This window comes from Tachypleus tridentatus, chromosome 10, assembly GCF_004210375.1.
Source record: "Tachypleus tridentatus isolate NWPU-2018 chromosome 10, ASM421037v1, whole genome shotgun sequence".
Classification (NCBI taxonomy): domain Eukaryota; kingdom Metazoa; phylum Arthropoda; class Merostomata; order Xiphosura; family Limulidae; genus Tachypleus; species Tachypleus tridentatus.
The window spans coordinates 1,016,483-1,038,968 of NC_134834.1; the positions used below are offsets into that span (position 1 = coordinate 1,016,483).

Sequence of the window (22,486 nt, forward strand, 5' to 3'; positions counted from 1 at the left end):
TTGGATCACTAAAACACCTATTGTTAGAGCTCCAACAATGTTCTTTTATTTAAAAGACAGTTACAGTTTGGATCACTAAAACACCTATTGTTAGAGCTCAACAATGTGTCTTATTTAAAAAACAGTTACAGTTTGGATCACTAAAACACCTATTGTTAGAGCTCCAACAATGTGTCTTATTTAAAGACAGTTACAGTTTGGATCACTAAAACACAGTTCGGATCACTATTTGTTAGAGCTCCAACAATGTGTCTTATTTAAAGACAGTTACAGTTTGGATCACTAAAACACCTATTGTTAGAGCTCAACAATGTTTCTTCTTTAAAGACAGTTACAGTTTGGATCACTAAAACACCTATTGTTAGAGCTCCAACAATGTGTCTTCTTTAAAGACAGTTACAGTTTGGATCACTAAAACACCTATTGTTAGAGCTCCAACAATGTTTCTTTAAAAAACAGTTACAGTATGGATCACTAAAACACCTATTGTTAGAGCTCCAACAATGTGTTTTTTAAGACAGTTATTTAAAAGACAGTTACAGTTATGGATCACTAAAACACCTATTGTTAGAGCTCCAACAATGTGTCTTATTTAAAAAAGACAGTTACAGTTTGGATCACTAAAACACCTATTGTTAGAGCTCCAACAATGTGTCTTATTTAAAAGACAGTTACAGTTGGATCACTAAAACACCTATTGTTAGAGCTCAACAATAAAAAGACAGTTACAGTTTGGATCACTAAAACACCTATTGTTAGAGCTCCAACAATGTTTCTTATTTAAAGACAGTTACAGTTTGGATCACTAAAACACCTATTGTTAGAGCTCCAACAATGTGTTTTCTTTAAAGACAGTTACAGTTACAGTTTGGATCACTACTAAAACACCTATTGTTAGAGCTCCAACAATGTTTCTTAGCTTTAAAAGACAGTTACAGTTTGGATCACTAAAACACCTATTGTTAGAGCTCCAACAATGTGTTCTTATTTAAAAACAATGTTACAGTTTGGATCACTAAAACACCTATTGTTAGAGCTCCAACAATGTTTCTTATTTAAAGACAGTTACAGTTTGGATCACTAAAACACCTATTGTTAGAGCTCCAACAATGTGTCTTATTTAAAAAACACCTATTGTTAGACAGTTACAGTTTGGATCACTAAAACACCTATTGTTAGAGCTCCAACAATGTTTCTTTAAAGAATAGTTTTTGAGTTTGGAAAAAACACCTATTGTTAGAGCTCAACAGACAGTTACAGTATGGATCACTAAAACACCTATTGTTAGAGCTCCAACAATGTTTCTTATTTAAAAGACAGTTACAGTTTGGATCACTAAAACACCTATTTTTAGAGCTCCAACAATGTGTCTTATTTAAAAGACAGTTACAGTTTGGATCACTAAAACACCTATTGTTAGAGCTCCAACAATGTGTCTTATTTAAAGACAGTTACAGTTTGGATCACTAAAACACCTATTGTTAGAGCTCCAACAATGTGTCTTATTTAAAGACAGTTACAGTTTGGATCACTAAAACACCTATTGTTAGAGCTCCAACAATGTTTCTTCTTTAAAAGACAGTTACAGTTTGGATCACTAAAACACCTATTGTTAGAGCTCCAACAATGTGTCTTATTTAAAGACAGTTACAGTATGGATCACTAAAACACCTATTGTTAGAGCTCCAACAATGTGTCTTATTTAAAAGACAGTTACAGTTTGGATCACTAAAACACCTATTGTTAGAGCTCCAACAAGATGTCTTCATTAAAAAAGACAGTTACAGTTTGGATCACTAAAACACCTATTGTTAGAGCTCCAACAATGTGTCTTATTTAAAGAAAGTTACAGTTTGGATCACTAAAACACCTATTGTTAGAGCTCCAACAATGTGTCTTATTTAAAAGAAAGTTACAGTATGGATCACTAAAACACCTATTGTTAGAGCTCCAACAATGTGTATTATTTAAAAGAAAGTTACAGTATGGATCACTAAAACACCTATTGTTAGAGCTCCAACAATGTCTCTTATTTAAAGACAGTTACAGTTTGGATCACTAAAACACCTATTGTTAGAGCTCCAACAATGTTTCTTCTTTAAAAGACAGTTACAGTTTGGATCACTAAAACACCTATTGTTAGAGCTCCAACAATGTGTCTTATTTAAAGACAGTTACAGTATGGATCACTAAAACACCTATTGTTAGAGCTCCAACAATGTTTCTTATTTAAAAGACAGTTACAGTTTGGATCACTAAAACACCTATTGTTAGAGCTCCAACAATGTGTATTATTTAAAAGAAAGTTACAGTTTGGATCACTAAAACACCTATTGTTAGAGCTCCAACAATGTTTCTTCTTTAAAGACAGTTACAGTATGGATCACTAAAACACCTATTGTTAGAGCTCCAACAATGTGTCTTATTTAAAAGGCAGTTACAGTTGGATCACTAACAACCTATTGTTAGAGCTTCAACAATGTTTCTTATTTAAAAACAGTTACAGTTTGGATCACTAAAACACCTATTGTTAGAGCTCCAACAATGTTTCTTATTTAAAAGACAGTTACAGTATGGATCACTAAAACACCTATTGTTAGAGCTCCAACAATGTTTCTTATTTAAAGACAGTTACAGTATGGATCACTAAAACACCTATTGTTAGAGCTTACAAAACAATGTGTCTTCTTTAAAAGACAGTTACAGTTTGGATCACTAAAACACCTATTGTTAGAGGTTCAACAATGTGTCTTATTTAAAAGACAGTTACAGTATGGATCACTAAAACACCTATTGTTAGAGCTCCAACAAGATGTCTTCTTGAAAAGACAGTTACAGTTTGGATCACTAAAACACCTATTGTTAGAGCTCCAACAATGTGTCTTCTTTAAAAACAGTTACAGTTTGGATCACTAAAACACCTATTGTTAGAGCTCCAACAATGTTTCTTCTTTAAAAGACAGTTACAGTTTGGATCACTAAAACACCTATTGTTAGAGCTCCAACAATGATGTATTCTTTAAAGACAGTTACAGTATGGATCACTAAAACACCTATTGTTAGAGCTCCAACAAGATGTCTTCATTTAAAAGACAGTTACAGTTTGGATCACTAAAACACCTATTGTTAAAGCTCCAACAAGATGTCTTCTTTAAAAGACAGTTACAGTTTGGATCACTAAAACACCTATTGTTAGAGCTCCAACAATGTGTCTTATTTAAAAGACAGTTACAGTTTGGATCACTAAAACACCTATTGTTAGAGCTCCAACAATGTGTCTTATTTAAAAGACAGTTACAGTTTGGATCACTAAAACACCTATTGTTAGAGCTCCAATAATGTTTCTTTTTAAAAGACAGTTACAGTATGGATCACTAAAACACCTATTGTTAGAGCTCCAACAATGTGTTTTATTTAAAAGACAGTTACAGTTTGGATCACTAAAACACCTATTTTTTAGAGCTCCAACCATGTGTCTTATTTAAAAGAAAGTTACAATATGGATCACTAAAACACCTATTGTTAGAGCTCTAACAATATGTCTTATTTAAAAGAGAGTTACAGTTTGGATCACTAAAACACCTATTGTTTGAGCTTCAACAATGTGTCTTATTTAAAAGACAGTTACAGTTTGGATCACTAAAACACCTATTGTTAGAGCTCCAACAATGTTTCTTCTTTAAAAGACAGTTACAGTTTGGATCACTAAAACACCTATTGTTAGAGCTCCAACAATGTTTCTTCTTTAAAAGACAGTTACAGTTTGGATCACTAAAACACCTATTGTTAGAGCTCCAACAATGTGTATTATTTAAAAGACAGTTACAGTATGGATCACTAAAACACCTATTGTTAGAGCTCCAACAATGTGTCTTATTTAAAAGACAGTTACAGTTTGGATCACTAAAACACCTATTGTTAGAGCTCCAACAATGTGTCTTATTTAAAAGACAGTTACAGTTTGGATCACTAAAACACCTATTGTTAGAGCTCCAACAATGTGTCTTCTTTAAAAAACAGTTACAGTTTGGATCACTAAAGCAACTCTTGTTAGAGCTCCAACAATGTTTCTTCTTTAAAAGACAGTTACAGTTTGGATCACTAAAACACCTATTGTTAGAGCTCCAACAATGTGTCTTATTTAAAAGACAGTTACAGTTTGGATCACTAAAACACCTATTGTTAGAGCTCCAACAATGTGTATTATTTAAAAGAAAGTTACAGTTTGGATCACTAAAACACCTATTGTTAGAGCTCCAACAATGTGTCTTATTTAAAAGACAGTTACAGTTTGGATCACTAAAACACCTATTGTTAGAGCTCAACAATGTGTCTTATTTAAAGACAGTTACAGTGTGGATCACTAAAACACCTATTGTTAGAGCTCCAACAATGTGTCTTCTTTAAAAAACAGTTACAGTTTGGATCACTAAAGCAACTATTGTTAGAGCTCCAACAATGTTTCCTCTTTAAAAGACAGTTACAGTTTGGATTACTAAAACACCTATTGTTAGAGCTCCAACAATGTGTATTATTTAAAAGACAGTTACAGTATGGATCACTAAAACACCTATTGCTAGAGCTCCAACAATGTGTCTTATTTAAAAAACAGTTACAGTTTGGATCACTAAAGCACCTATTGTTAGAGCTCCAACAATGTTTCTTCTTTAAAAGACAGTTACAGTTTGGATCACTAAAACACCTATTGTTAGAGCTCCAACAATGTGTCTTATTTAAAAGAAAGTTACAGTTTGGATCACTAAAACACCTATTGTTAGAGCTCTAACAATGTGTCTTATTTAAAAGACAGTTACAGTTTGGATCACTAAAACACCTATTGTTAGAGCTCCAACAATGTGTCTTATTTAAAAGACAGTTACAGTTTGGATCACTAAAACACCTATTGTTAGAGTTCCAACAATGTGTCTTCTTTAAAAAACAGTTACAGTTTGGATCACTAAAGCAACTCTTGTTAGAGCTCCAACAATGTTTCTTCTTTAAAACACAGTTACAGTTTGGATCACTAAAACACCTATTGTTAGAGCTCTAACAATGTGTATTATTTAAAAGAAAGTTACAGTTTGGATCACTAAAACACCTATTGTTAGAGCTCCAACAATGTGTCTTATTTAAAAGACAGTTACAGTTTGGATCACTAAAACACCTATTGTTAGAGCTCCAACAATGTGTCTTATTTAAAAGACAGTTACAGTTTGGATCACTAAAACACCTATTGTTAGAGCTCCAACAATGTGTCTTCTTTAAAAAACAGTTACAGTTTGGATCACTAAAACAACTCTTGTTAGAGCTCCAACAATGTTTCTTCTTTAAAAGACAGTTACAGTTTGGATCACTAAAACACCTATTGTTAGAGCTCCAACAATGTGTATTATTTAAAAGAAAATTACAGTTTGGATCACTAAAACACCTATTGTTAGAGCTCCAACAATGTGTATTATTTAAAAGAAAGTTACAGTTTGGATCACTAAAACACCTATTGTTAGAGCTCTAACAATATGTCTTATTTAAAAGACAGTTACAGTGTGGATCACTAAAACACCTATTGTTAGAGCTCCAACAATGTGTCTTCTTTAAAAAACAGTTACAGTTTGGATCACTAAAGCAACTATTGTTAGAGCTCCAACAATGTTTCCTCTTCAAAAGACAGTTACAGTTTGGATCACTAAAACACCTATTGTTAGAGCTCCAACAATGTGTATTATTTAAAAGAAAATTACAGTTTGGATCACTAAAACACCTATTGTTAGAGCTCCAACAATGTGTATTATTTAAAAGAAAGTTACAGTATGGATCACTAAAACACCTATTGTTAGAGCTCTAACAATGTGTCTTATTTAAAAGACAGTTACAGTTTGGATCACTAAAACACCTATTGTTAGAGCTCCAACAATGTGTCTTATTTAAAAAACAGTTACAGTTTGGATCACTAAAGCAACTCTTGTTAGAGCTCCAACAATGTTTCTTCTTTAAAAGACAGTTACAGTTTGGATCACTAAAACACCTATTGTTAGAGCTCTAACAATGTGTATTATTTAAAAGAAAATTACAGTTTGGATCACTAAAACACCTATTGTTAGAGCTCTAACAATATGTCTTATTTAAAAGACAGTTACAGTTTGGATCACTAAAACACCTATTGTTAGAGCTCCAACAATGTGTCTTATTTAAAAGACAGTTACAGTTTGGATCACTAAAACACCTATTGTTAGAGTTCCAACAATGTGTCTTCTTTAAAAAACAGTTACAGTTTGGATCACTAAAACACCTATTGTTAGAGCTCCAACAATGTTTCTTCTTTAAAAGACAGTTACAGTTTGGATCACTAAAACACCTATTGTTAGAGCTCCAACAATGTGTATTATTTAAAAGAACAGTTACAGTTTGGATCACTAAAACACCTATTGTTAGAGCTCCAACAATGTGTCTTATTTAAAAGAAAGTTACAGTATGGATCACTAAAACACCTATTGTTAGAGCTCTAACAATATGTCTTATTTAAAAGACAGTTACAGTTTGGATCACTAAAACACCTATTGTTAGAGCTCCAACAAGATGTCTTCTTAAAAAGACAGTTACAGTGTGGATCACTAAAACACCTATTGTTAGAGCTCCAACAATGTGTCTTCTTTAAAAAACAGTTACAGTTTGGATCACTAAAGCAACTATTGTTAGAGCTCCAACAATGTTTCCTCTTTAAAAGACAGTTACAGTTTGGATTACTAAAACACCTATTGTTAGAGCTCCAACAATGTGTATTATTTAAAAGAAAATTACAGTTTGGATCACTAAAACACCTATTGTTAGAGCTCCAACAATGTGTATTATTTAAAAGAAAGTTACAGTATGGATCACTAAAACACCTATTGTTAGAGCTCTAACAATATGTCTTATTTAAAAGACAGTTACAGTTTGGATCACTAAAACACCTATTGTTAGAGCTCCAACAATGTGTCTTATTTAAAAGACAGTTACAGTTTGGATCACTAAAACACCTATTGTTAGAGCTCCAACAATGTGTCTTCTTTAAAAGACAGTTACAGTTTGGATCACTAAAACACCTATTGTTAGAGCTCCAACAATGTTTCTTCTTTAAAAGACAGTTACAGTTTGGATCACTAAAACACCTATTGTTAGAACTCCAACAATGTGTATTATTTAAAAGAAAATTACAGTTTGGATCACTAAAACACCTATTGTTAGAGCTTTAACAATGTGTATTATTTAAAAGAAAGTTACAGTATGGATCACTAAAACACCTATTGTCAGAGCTCCAACAATGTTTCTTATCTAAAAGTCAGTTACAGTATGGATCACTAAAACACCTATTGATAAAGCTTACACAATGTGTCTTCTTTAAAAGACAGTTACAGTTTCGATCACTAAAACACCTATTGTTAGAGGTTCAACAATGTGTCTTATTTAAAAGACAGTTACAGTTTGGATCACTGAAACACCTATTGTTAGAGCTCCAACAACGTGTCTTATTTAAAAGACAGTTACAGTTAGGATCACTAAAACACCTATTGTTAGAGCTCCAACAATGTGTCTTCTTTGAAAAACAGTTACAGTTTGGATCACTAAAGCAACTATTGTTAGAGCTCCAACAATGTTTCTTCTTTAAAAGACAGTTACAGTTTGGATCACTAAAACACCTATTGTTAGAGCTCCAACAATGTTTCTTCTTTAAAAGACAGTTACAGTATGGATCACTAAAACACCTATTGTTAGAGCTCCAACAATGTGTCTTATTTAAAAGACAGTTACAGTTTGGATCACTAAAACACCTATTGTTAGAACTCCAACAATGTGTATTATTTAAAAGAAAATTACAGTTTGGATCACTAAAACACCTATTGTTAGAGCTTTAACAATGTGTATTATTTAAAAGAAAGTTACAGTATGCATGACTAAAACACCTATTGTTAGAGCTCTAACAATGTGTATTATTTAAAAGACAGTTACAGTATGGATCACTAAAACACCTATTGTTAGAGCTCTAACAATATGTCTTATTTAAAAGACAGTTACAGTTTGGATCACTGAAACACCTATTGTTAGAGCTCCAACAATGTGTCTTATTTAAAAGACAGTTACAGTTTGGATCACTAAAACACCTATTGTTAGAGCTCCAACAATGTTTCTTCTTTAAAAGACAGTTACAGTTTGGATCACTAAAATACCTATTGTTAGAGCTCCAACAATGTGTATTATTTATAAGAAAGTTACAGTTTGGATCACTAAAACACCTATTGTTAGAGCTCCAACAATGTGTATTATTTAAAAGAAAGTTACAGTATGGATCACTAAAACACCTATTGTTAGAGCTCTAACAATATGTCTTATTTAAAAGACAGTTACAGTTTGCATCACTAAAACACCTATTGTTAGAGCTCCAACAATGTTTCTTCTTTAAAAGACAGTTACAGTATGGATCACTAAAACACCTATTGTTAGAACTCCAACAATGTTTCTTCTTCCAAAGACAGTTACAGTTTGGATCACTAAAACACCTATTGTTAGAGCTCCAACGTTTCTTCTTTAAAAGACAGTTACAGTATGGATCACTAAAACACCTATTGTTAGAGTTCCAACAATGTGTCTTCTTTAAAAGTCAATTACAGTTTGGATCACTAAAACACCTATTGTTAGAGCTCCAACAATGTGTCTTATTTAAAAGACAGTTACAGTATGGATCACTAAAACACCTGTTGTTAGAGCTCTAACAATGTTTCTTAGTTAGAAGACAGTTACAGTATGGATCACTAAAACACCTATTGTTAGAGATCCAACAATGTGTCTTCTTTAAAAGACAGTTACAGTTTGGATCACTAAAACACCTATTGTTAAAGCTCCAACAATATGTCTTATTTAAATGACAGTTACAGTTTGGATCACTAAAACACCTATTGTTAGAGCTCCAATAAGATGTCTTCTTGAAAAGACAGTTACAGTTTGGATCACTAAAACACCTATTGTTAGAGCTCCAACAATGTTTCTTCTTTAAAAGACAGTTACAGTATGGATCACTAAAACACCTATTGTTAGAACTCCAACAATGTGTCTTATTTAAAAGACAGTTACAATATGGATCACTAAAACACCTATTGTTAGAGCTCCAACAATGTGTATTATTTAAAACAAAGTTACAGTTTGGATCACTAAAACACCTATTGTTAGAGCTCCAACAATGTTTCTTCTTTAAAAGACAGTTACAGTATGGATCACTAAAACACCTATTGTTAGAGTTCCAACAATGTGTCTTATTTAAAAGGCAGTTACAGTTCGGATCACTAACAACCTATTGTTAAAGCTTCAACAAAGTTTCTTATTTAAAAAACAGTTACAGTTTGGATCACTAAAACACCTATTGGTAGAGCTTCAACAATGTTTCTTATTTAAATGACAGTTACAGTATGGATCACTAAAACACCTATTGTTAGAGCTCCAACAATGTTTTTTATTTAAAAGACAGTTACAGTATGGATCACTAAAACACCTATTGTCAGAGCTCCAACAATGTTTCTTATCTAAAAGTCAGTTACAGTATGGATCACTAAAACACCTATTGATAAAACTTACACAATGTGTCTTCTTTAATAGACAGTTACAGTTTCGATCACTAAAACACCTATTGTTAGAGGTTCAACAATGTGTCTTATTTAAAAGACAGTTACAGTATGGATCACTAAAAACATATTGTTAGAGCTCCAACAAGATGTCTTCTTGAAAAGACAGTTACAGTGTGGATCACTAAAACACCTATTGTTAGAGCTCCAACAATGTGTCTTCTTTAAAAAACAGTTACAGTTTGGATCACTAAAGCAACTATTGTTAGAGCTCCAACAATGTTTCCTCTTTAAAAGACAGTTACAGTTTGGATCACTAAAACACCTATTGTTGGAGCTCCAACAAGATGTATTCTTTAAAAGACAGTTATGGTATGGAACACTTAAAACACCTATTGTTAGAGCTCTAACAAGATGTCCTCATGAAAAGACAGTTACAGTTTGGATCACTAAAACACCTATTGTTAAAGCTCCAACAATGTGTCTTCTTTAAAAGACAGTTACAGTTTGGATCACTAAAACACCTATTGTTAGAGCTCCAACAATGTGTCTTATTTAAAAGACAGTTACAGTATGGATCACTAAAACACCTGTTGTTAGAGCTCTAACAATGTTTCTTAGTTAGAAGACAGTTACAGTATGGATCACTAAAACACCTATTGTTAGAGATCCAACAATGTGTCTTCTTTAAAAGACAGTTACAGTTTGGATCACTAAAACACCTATTGTTAAAGCTCCAACAATATGTCTTATTTAAATGACAGTTACAGTTTGGATCACTAAAACACCTATTGTTAGAGCTCCAATAAGATGTCTTCTTGAAAAGACAGTTACAGTTTGGATCACTAAAACACCTATTGTTAGAGCTCCAACAAGATGTCTTCTTGAAAAGACAATTACAGTTTAGATCACTAAAACACCTGTTGTTAGAGCTCTAACAATGTTTCTTATTTAAAAGACAGTTACAGTATGGATCACTAAAACACCTATTGTTAGAGCTCCAACAATGTTTCCTCTTTAAAAGACAGTTACAGTTTGGATCACTAAAACACCTATTGTTAAAGCTCCAACAATATGTCTTATTTAAATGACAGTTACAGTTTGGATCACTAAAACACCTATTGTTAGAGCTCCAACAAGATGTCTTCTTGAAAAGACAGTTACAGTTTGGATCACTAAAACACCTATTGTTAGAGCTCCAACAAGATGTCTTCTTCAAAAGACAGTTACAGTTTCGATCACTAAAACACCTGTTGTTAGAGCTCTAACAATGTTTCTTATTTAAAAGACAGTTACAGTATGGATCACTAAAACACCTATTGTTAGAGCTCCAACAATGTTTCCTCTTTAAAAGACAGTTACAGTTTGGATCACTAAAACACCTATTGTTAAAGCTCCAACAATATGTCTTATTTAAATAACAGTTACAGTTTGGATCACTAAAACACCTATTGTTAGAGCTCCAATAAGATGTCTTCTTGAAAAGACAGTTACAGTTTGGATCACTAAAACACCTATTGTTAGAGCTCCAACAAGATGTCTTCTTCAAAAGACAGTTACAATTTGGATCACTAAAACACCTATTGTTAGAGCTCCAACAATGTGTCTTCTTTAAAAAACAGTTACAGTTTGGATCACTAAAGCAACTATTGTTAGAGCTCCAACAATGTTTCCTCTTTAAAAGACAGTTACAGTTTGGATTACTAAAACACCTATTGTTGGAGCTCCAACAAGATGTCTTCTTTAAAAGACAGTTATGGTATGGAACATTTAAAACACCTATTGTTAGAGCTCTAACAAGATGTCCTCATGAAAAGACAGTTACAGTTTGGATCACTAAAACACCTATTGTTAGAGCTCCAACAATGTGTCTTCTTTAAAAGTCAATTACAGTTTGGATCACTAAAACACCTATTGTTAGAGCTCCAACAATGTGTCTTATTTAAAAGACAGTTACAGTATGGATCACTAAAACACCTGTTGTTAGAGCTCTAACAATGTTTCTTAGTTAGAAGACAGTTACAGTATGGATCACTAAAACACCTATTGTTAGAGATCCAACAATGTGTCTTCTTTAAAAGACATTTACAGTTTGGATCACTATAACACCTATTGTTAAAGCTCCAACAATATGTCTTATTTAAATGACAGTTACAGTTTGGATCACTAAAACACCTATTGTTAGAGCTCCAATAAGATGTCTTCTTGAAAAGACAGTTACAGTTTGGATCACTAAAACACCTATTGTTAGAGCTCCAACAAGATGTCTTCTTGAAAAGACAATTACAGTTTAGATCACTAAAACACCTGTTGTTAGAGCTCTAACAATGTTTCTTATTTAAAAGACAGTTACAGTATGGATCACTAAAACACCTATTGTTAGAGCTCCAACAATGTTTCCTCTTTAAAAGACAGTTACAGTTTGGATCACTAAAACACCTATTGTTAAAGCTCCAACAATATGTCTTATTTAAATGACAGTTACAGTTTGGATCACTAAAACACCTATTGTTAGAGCTCCAACAAGATGTCTTCTTGAAAAGACAGTTACAGTTTGGATCACTAAAACACCTATTGTTAGAGCTCCAACAAGATGTCTTCTTCAAAAGACAGTTACAGTTTGGATTACTAAAACACCTATTGTTGGAGCTCCAACAAGATGTCTTCTTTAAAAGACAGTTATGGTATGGAACATTTAAAACACCTATTGTTAGAGCTCTAACAAGATGTCCTCATGAAAAGACAGTTACAGTTTGGATCACTAAAACACCTATTGTTAAAGCTCCAACAATGTGTCTTCTTTAAAAGACAGTTACAGTTTGGATCACTAAAACACCTGTTGTTAAAGCTCCAACAAGGTGTCTTCTTTAAAAGACTGTTACAGTATGGATCATTAAAACACCTAATGTTAGAACTTCAACAATGTTTATTATTTAAAAGACAGTTACAGTATGGATCACTAAAACACCTACTGTTAGAACTTCAACAATATGTCTAATTTCAAAGACAGTTACAGTATGGATTACTAAAACACCTATTGTTAGAGCTTCAACAATGTGTCTTATTTAAAAGACAGTTACAGTATGGATCACTAAAACACCTATTGTTAGAGCTTCAACAATGTTTTTTTTTAAAAGACAGTTACAGTATGGATCACTAAAACACCTATTGTTAAAGCTCCAACAATGTGTCCTCTTGAAAAGACAGTTACAGTTTGGATCACTAAAACACCTATTGTTAGAGCTCCAATAAGATGTCTTCTTGGAAAAATAGTTACAGTCTGGATCACTGAAACACCTATTGTTAGAGCTCCAACAAGATGTCTTCTTTAAAAGACAGTTACAGTTCGGATCACTAAAACACCTATTGTTAGAGCTCCAACAAGATGTCTTATTTAAAAGACAGTTACAGTTTGGATCACTAAAACACCTATTGTTAAAGCTCCAACAATGTGTCTTATTTAAAAGACAGTTACAGTTTGGATCACTAAAACACCTAATGTTAGAGCTCCAACAATGTGTCTTCTTTAAAAGACAATTACAGTTTGGATCACAAAAACACCTTTTGTTAGAGCTCCAACAAGATGTCTTCTTGAAAAGACAGTTACAGTTTGGATCACTAAAACACCTTTTGTTAGAGCTCCAACAATGTGTCTTCTTTAAAAGACAGTTACAGTTTGGATCACTAAAACACCTGTTGTTAAAGCTCCTACAATAAGTCTTCCTTATTATAAGTCTTCCACTTCTTACCCATTTGACTTGACAAGAAGCTTACTTGTGTTTAAACAATACAAATTACTGGTCACTGAAATACGACCTTGATTATCCATAGGTAATATTATGGATAAGATGGATATATATTTAAGTAGGTGTTCCAATTGGTTTTCGCGCCCCATGTCTGTGCATCTAAATCCACGTCGTACACACACACAACATATATACGTTGAGGATGTTAACCTTTAACTTGCCTTTATTTTATCTATCTGAACTGATAGAATGAAACGATGATACGAGGTCTATACAGTCTGGATTTTAACCTTTAACTAGCGGCTATTTTAACAATTCAAACTGATAGAATGAAACGATGATATGAGATCTATACAGTCTGGATGTTAACCATTAACTAGCGGCTATTTTAACAATTCAAACTGATAGAATAAAACGATGATAGGAGGTCTATACACTCTGGATATTAACCTTTAACTAGCGGCTATTTTAACAATTCAAACTAATAGAATGAAACGATGATATGAGGTCTGATGTACAATGAAATCCTTACTGTCTTTGAAATTAAGTCAACGAGTTTGTTGGTGTTAAATCTTTACCCACCTGGGTTCATTCTCTAATGTGATAAGCTGTTTATCTCGTGACCACGTTGTTTTTATTGGTTGGTCTCCTGACACACTACATTCAAGGGAAACGGATTCACCAATCTGAACCATTTGAGTCCGGAATCTAGTGTGAAACTGGGGAGCAGCTAATGAAAAAATACAATAAAAATCGAATGATATAAAATCGTGACTTATATAAATATACACTTTAAAATGAACAACGAACTAACATTATTTAATCCTTTGTGTTGAATAGACTCAAGACTCGTATTTGTAATGGAGTTACCTTTGTTTCTTTAGCAGTTGCCACAGAAAAGACGACTTCTTGGTTTTCAATTTTGCAATTTCTCAACCTACGTTTGTAGCAGTGATGTCCGAACAAGTAATCTTCAGCAGATGGTTGATTATTTGTTTGTTTCAGATATTTATCATAGTGATACACGGGCGAGCCGTCCATAATTTTGAATTAACAGACTATAGGGAAACCAGATTACCAGTGTCACTCACCGCCAACATTGGACTACTCAAATCGAATAGTTTGATTTGGTAGTCACAATTATAACACACTCACAACCTTAAACAGCAGAGAGTATTTCCCTTCTGCGACAACGGGACATGAACCACAAATCATCATATCCACAGACTAATATACTTAACCATTAAACCACGTTCGTACCTCTAGACAGAATTTCTAATAAACATCTCCTAAGAGTTCGCACAACAAAAGTAGAATCAACCATTAACTTAAAAAATAAAAAAATAAGCTAAAATTAAAACAGCTTTCATTAAGAGCTTCATGACACACGAAGGTCACGTGCCACGTGTACAAACACACTCACCGTGCACTTTTAGTGTAATTACCCCACTGATTTCGGATCCAATCCCATTGGTCGCTTGGCACAGATAATATCCACCATCTTGTTTCGTAACGTCTTGGATTGTTAACGATCCATTTTCGAATATTTGCTGATGGTAATTCGTGCTAATAGGGTGGTAGTTGCTAGGGGTCGCACCTGCGAAAGAAATCAAATAACAGAATAGATGATTTCTCACTTTTCAAATCACTGCTGTTTTATTAGATCTTGTTGTTGTTTTGAGTTAAGCACAAAGCTACACAATGAGACATCTGTGCTCTGCCCATCACAGGTATCGAAATCCGGGTTTTGAAACCACTTCTGTTTTATTAGAGAAGTCAATAAATTAAACTATTTCAAAGGAATTTGTGTGTTTAGAGAATTACTGCGAATTATTAGATGTAATACGTTAGACTAGTTGGTTTCTTCACTGAATACAAAACAACACACTTGGTTCTCTGTGCTCCGTCGCAAAGGATATCAAACTGTTCTACTGAATTACTTTATATTGTTATTAATAACAATTACTATATTAAACTGTTCTACTGAATTACTTTATATTGTTATTAATAACAATTACTATATTAAACTGTTCTACTGAATTACTTTATATTGTTATTAATAACAATTACTATATTAAACTGTTCTATTGAATTACTTTATATTGTTATTAATAACAATTACTACATTAAACTGTTCTACTGAATTACTTTATATTGTTATTAATAACAATTACTACATTAAACTGTTCTACTGAATTACTTTATATTGTTATTAGTAACAATTACTACATTAAACTGTTCTACACAATCACTTTATATTGTTATTAATAACAATTACTACATTAAACTGTTCTACTGAATTACTTTATATTGTTATTAATAACAATTACTACATTAAACTGTTCTACTGAATTACTTTATATTGTTAATAACAATTACTACATTAAACTGTTCTACTGAATTACTTTATATTGTTATTAATAACAATTACTACATTAAACTGTTCTACTGAATTACTTTATATTGTTATTAATAACAATTACTACATTAAACTGTTCAACTGAATTACTTTATATTGTTATTAATAACAATTACTACATTAAACTGTTCTACTGAATTACTTTATATTGTTATTAATAACAATTACTATATTAAACTGTTCTACTGAATCACTTTATATTGTTATTAATAACAATTACTATATTAAACTGTTCTACTGAATTACTTTATATTGTTATTAGTAACAGTTACTACATTAAACTGTTCTACTGAATTACTTTATATTGTTATTAATAACAATTACTACATTAAACTGTTCTACTCAATCACTTTATATTGTTATTAATAACAATTACTACATTAAACTGTTCTACTGAATTACTTTATATTGTTATTAATAACAATTACTACATTAAACTGTTCTACTGAATTACTTTATATTGTTATTAATAACAATTACTACATTAAACTGTTCTACTGAATTACTTTATATTGTTATTAATAACAATTACTACATTAAACTGTTCTACTGAATTACTTTATATTGTTATTAATAACAATTACTACATTAAACTGTTCAACTGAATTACTTTATATTGTTATTAATAACAATTACTACATTAAACTGTTCTACTGAATTACTTTATATTGTTATTAATAACAATTACTATATTAAACTGTTCTACTGAATCACTTTATATTGTTATTAATAACAATTACTATATTAAACTGTTCTACTGAATTACTTTATATTGTTATTAGTAACAGTTACTATATTAAACTGTTCTACTGAATTACTTTATATTGTTATTAATAACAATTACTATATTAAACTGTTCTACTGAATTACTTTATATTGTTATTAATAACAATTACTATATTAAACTGTTCTACTGAATTACTTTATATTGTTATTAATAACAATTACTACATTAAACTGTTCTACTGAATTACTTTATATTGTTATTAATAACAATTACTACATTAAACTGTTCTACTGAATTACTTTATATTGTTATTAGTAACAGTTACTATATTAAACTGTTCTACTGAATTACTTTATATTGTTATTAGTAACAATTACTACATTAAACTGTTCTACTGAATTACTTTATATTGTTGTTAATAACAATTACTAGATTAAACTGTTCTACTGAATTACTTTATATTGTTATTAATAACAATTACTATATTAAACTGTTCTACTGAATTACTTTATATTGTTATTAATAACAATTACTATATTAAACTGTTCTACTGAATTACTTTCTATTGTTATTAATAACAGTTACTATATTAAACTGTTCTACTGAATTACTTTATATTGTTATTAATAACAATTACTACATTAAACTGTTCTACTGAATTACTTTATATTGTTATTAATAACAATTACTACATTAAACTGTTCTACTGAATTACTTTATATTGTTATTAATAACAATTACTACATTAAACTGTTCTACTGAATTACTTTATATTGTTATTAATAACAATTACTACATTAAACTGTTCAACTGAATTACTTTATATTGTTATTAATAACAATTACTATATCAAACTGTTCTATTGAATTACTTTATATTGTTATTAATAACAATTACTATATCAAACTGTTCTACTGAATTACTTTATATTGTTATTAATAACAATTACTACATTAAACTGTTCTACTGAATTACTTTATATTGTTATTAATAACAATTACAATATTAAACTGTTCTACTGAATTATTTTATATTGTTATTAATAACAATTACAATATTAAACTGTTCTACTGAATTACTTTATATTGTTATTAATAACAATTACTACATTAAACTGTTCTACTGAATTACTTTATATTGTTATTAATAACAATTACTACATTAAACTGTTCTACTGAATTACTTTATATTGTTATTAATAACAATTACTACATTAAACTGTTCTACTGAATTACTTTATATTGTTATTAATAACAATTACAATATTAAACTGTTCTACTGAATTACTTTATATTGTTATTAATAACAATTACTATATTAAACTGTTCTACTGAATTACTTTATATTGTTATTAATAACAATTACTATATTAAACTGTTCTACTGAATTACTTTATATTGTTATTAATAACAATTACTACATTAAACTGTTCTACTGAATTACTTTATATTGTTATTAATAACAATTACTACATTAAACTGTTCTACTGAATTACTTTATATTGTTATTAATAACAATTACTACATTAAACTGTTCTACTGAATTACTTTATATTGTTATTAATAACAATTACTACATTAAACTGTTCTACTGAATTACTTTATATTGTTATTAATAACAATTACTACATTAAACTGTTCTACTGAATTACTTTATATTGTTATTAATAACAATTACTACATTAAACTGTTCTACTGAATTACTTTATATTGTTATTAATAACAATTACTACATTAAACTGTTCTACTGAATTACTTTATATTGTTATTAATAACAATTACTACATTAAACTGTTCTACTGAATTACTTTATATTGTTATTAATAACAATTACTATATTAAACTGTTCTACTGAATTACTTTATATTGTTATTAATAACAATTACTATATTAAACTGTTCTACTGAATTACTTTCTATTGTTATTAATAACAGTTACTACATTAAACTGTTCTACTGAATTACTTTATATTGTTATTAATAACAATTACTACATTAAACTGTTCTACTGAATTACTTTATATTGTTATTAATAACAATTACTATATTAAACTGTTCTACTGAATTACTTTATATTGTTATTAATAACAATTACTACATTAAACTGTTCTACTGAATTACTTTATATTGTTATTAATAACAATTACTACATTAAACTGTTCTACTGAATTACTTTATATTGTTATTAATAACAATTACTTCATTAAACTCTTCTACTGAATTACTTTATATTGTTATTAATAACAATTACTATATTAAACTGTTCTACTGAATTACTTTATATTGTTATTAATAACAATTACTACATTAAACTGTTCTACTGAATTACTTTATATTGTCATTAATACCAATTACTATATTAAACTGTTCTACTGAATTACTTTATATTGTTATTAATAACAATTACTACATTAAACTGTTCTACTGAATTACTTTATATTGTTATTAATAACAATTATTATATTAAACTGTTCTACTGAATCACTTTATATTGTTATTAATAACAATTACTACATGAAACTGTTCTACTGAATTACTTTATATTGTTATTAATAACAATTACTATATTAAACTGTTATTAACTGAGACAGCAGTCTTAAAACTTTATTTCTAAAATTTACAAAACACGAATTATACAAACCAATGAAAACAAAACACCGATATATAAACTCCGACAACAGAAAGCATATAAAAGAATAGTCTACGTGACATTCACGATAAACTCCATGACAGCGAATTTAATGTAGTCTATACCGCCTGATGTATATATGTGTATTAAAAGTGGGAATCCTTTATAAACTTTCACACTCAGTCAACTTCTGTCCGGCACGTTCGGATCTGAAACTTTACAATAACTGACGTTTTGATCGACTTATTGCCATGAACTGGATACAAAACTGATTTATATGACTTCTTTTGAAATTCAGATACGTCCAAGTGAAAGATCACGACAGGAAATGAAGTGGAAACATATATAAGGGACATGAACCACTGAAAACACATTTTACGGAGCCCCTATGACGTTTCTTCTGTCGATTTTTCATATTTAACGTTGCTAAACGGGAACAGTTTGTTTTCAAGTACATGTATAGAATTAACCGACTCTGTTGTTAATTGCAAAGATCCACAATTGATTTTATATTGTAAATTGCAAAACGTAGTCCATTAAGCCATCGAGTTTGTTTGTTTTTTGTTTTTGAATTTCGCGCAAAACTACTCGAGGGCTATCTGCGCTAGCCGTCTCTAATTTAGCAGTGTAAGACTAGAGGGAAGGCAGCTAGTCATCACCACCCACCGCCAACTCTTGGGCTACTCTTTCACCAACGAATAGTGGGATTGACCGTTTTATTATAACGTCCCCACGGCTGAAAGGGTGAGCATGTTTGGTGCAACGGGGATTCGAACCCGCGACCATCGGATTACAAGTTGAACGCCATAACTCACCTGGCCGTGCCGGGCCTCATCCATCTAGAGACGATTAAAAAACACAAGGGGAGTGAAGGTTTCTTTAAGTTTCTTACATCGAAAAGTATAAATGTTTTTTTAAAGCTTTGTTGCAACTATTTCTGAATTTCATATCCTCGTGGGACTTTGGACTTAGAACGTTAAAATGCGAAGCCCTCTTCCTTCCATGGACAGAGCACAGACTTTATATTATGAAATTGTGAGTTAGAATAACAACAGCAGTTATGAAAGAAATCGTGCAGATGGTATTTTTATGTTTCTTGCTGAGATTAAATAAAGTGTTAATGAAGGTACCATCTGCCATGACCAGGTGGTTAAGGCACTCGACTCGTAATGTGAGGATCGCGGGTTCGAATCCATGCTCGCCCTTTCAGCCATGGGAGCGTTATAATGTGACAGTCAATCCTACTATTCGTTGGTAAAAGAGTAGCCCAAGAGTTAACTGCCTTCCCTATAGTCTTACACTGCTAAATTATGGACTGCTATCGAGATTTTAAAAAAACAACAACAAAGAATTAATAAGGGCGCGAATCAACACGTAAATAGATGCGTCTTCTACGGTATAAGTTATTAAATATGACGTCAAGTCCAAAGAGAAAAATATATATATATATTAAATTATACATGAAATAATATGTTTGCAGTCTGGTTTTTATTACCAGTGGACACGTGTAAATAAATACCTTCTCTTTTAAGTATTGCTGTGCATAAACTCACGATGATTGCAAATATATTCTAGTTCACTTCATTCATAATAGAGGGAGCTAAATGATTTGGTTTGTTTTTAATTTCGCGCAAGGCTACAGGAGGGCTATCTGTGTTAGTCGTCCCTAATTTAGCAGTGTAAGATTAGAGGGAAGGTAACTATGCATCATCACCCACAGCTAATACTTGGGTTACTCTTTTACTAACGAACAGTGAGACTGACAGTAGCATTATAACGCTCCCACAGCTGAAGGGGCAAGCATGTTTGGTGTAACGTTGATTCGAAGCTGCGGCACTCAGATTGCGAGTCGAGCGCCCTCTAACCACCTGGCCATGCCGGGTCTGGAGCTAAATGGATGCTATCTTGGTTGTGTTTTATTTTGAATCTTACCTAAAATAATATTCAACACGTTTGCATAAAATCGTAACCTAATGGTCATGGATAGTTCAACAATTGCCACCAGGTGAATCAAAATGTGATTAAACCAATAAAAAAAACAATACAATTTTTACCACCAGAATCCACATAAGGATTGTTTTGATTTCATGAAATATTTACAAGTTTTTGTGTTTTTATTCCTGAATCTTTAAAATTAGTTCACGTTATTACCACTAGAGTAGGCTATGCATTATATTACAGAATTCAATAGTATATTAAGACAGGATTAAGCGATGTTAATTAAAGTGTTTATCCAGAAGGCTTTATCCATAGAACACAGGTTATTATCACACCTTATCAGTACTGACAGAAACTCCATCTTGTATTTCAGACTGAGAGCTTTAACAATGACGATGTAACCAAAATTCGACTGACACGTCTTAGTTACAGATGTACTACACTAGAGGGCAGTATATCTGAAGTAAAAAGAAACGTGAGGGTTCAGCTCTCTGTGTTCTCATCATGATTCTTTGAAAGAAAATTACTGAAGAAAAGTACTGGTGTATTAGGAATAAATATCTGAATTGAAAATCTTCAATCAGAAAAATTCTAGAAAGATAAGAGGTCGTATTTTGGTTTTGTAAACTCGTTTAGAAATCGCCGTAGAATTAAAAATGATTTGTTTTCGTACAAATAAAGCGTAATCTCATGCTGACTCATCTCATTAACTAACTTAATTTCAACTAAAATAACGAGCGAATTTTTTTGTTGTTTTGACAGCGTAAATCAGGACAAAACAAAAATAGATTTATTTAATCCTAGACCGAACTTTGAGCCTTTTACTCGGTAACAAAATATCCAATACATAGTAAGTATATTATTGTTGCTCTATTAATTTCTAGTTACAGAATAACTAAAGTTTGTTTAGAAATAAACACAGCTACACGATGGACTATGTGTGCTCTGCCCACCACGGGTATCGAAACTCGGTTTCTAGCAGTGTGAGTTCGCAGACATGCTGCTGTGTCACTGGGGGGTGGTGGTGAATAAATATAGTAATGACGGAGTATGTTGATTTAACTTTAACTTTAATCATTAGAGGGACGGGCTTGGTGTGGTTTGTTTTGAATTTCGCGCAAAGCTACAAGAGGGCTATTTGCGCTAGCCGTCCGTAATTTAGCAATGTAAGACTAGAGGGAAGGCAGCTAGTCGTCACCACCCCCCGCCAACTCTTGGGTTACTTGTTTACCAACGAATAGTGGGATTGACCGTCACATTATAACGCCCCCACGGCTGAAAGGGCGACCACGTTTGGTGCGACGGGGATTCGAGCCCACGACCTTCAGATTACGAGTCGAGCGCCGTAACCATCTGGCCATGCTCGGCCCTGGTTTCTAGGTTCATTTACTATAGTCACAAGAGCATTGGAAATACGGGTATATGTGTTGGGTTAACCCGTG

The 22,486-nt window shown here is 31.5% G+C and overlaps 1 protein-coding gene across 1 annotated transcript in view; it reads right to left on the reverse strand.

The window, feature by feature from the left end:
* Positions 1-22,486, reverse strand: part of LOC143227920 (cell adhesion molecule Dscam1-like) — a 159,748-nt gene that overhangs the window by 56,741 nt on the left and 80,521 nt on the right. The window contains exons 12-13 of the mRNA XM_076459275.1: positions 14,757-14,930; positions 13,916-14,063 (exon numbers count right to left, since the gene is read on the reverse strand). Of these exons, the coding sequence (XP_076315390.1) occupies positions 13,916-14,063; positions 14,757-14,930 (322 nt within the window). The remainder of the gene's footprint in view (positions 1-13,915; positions 14,064-14,756; positions 14,931-22,486) is intronic.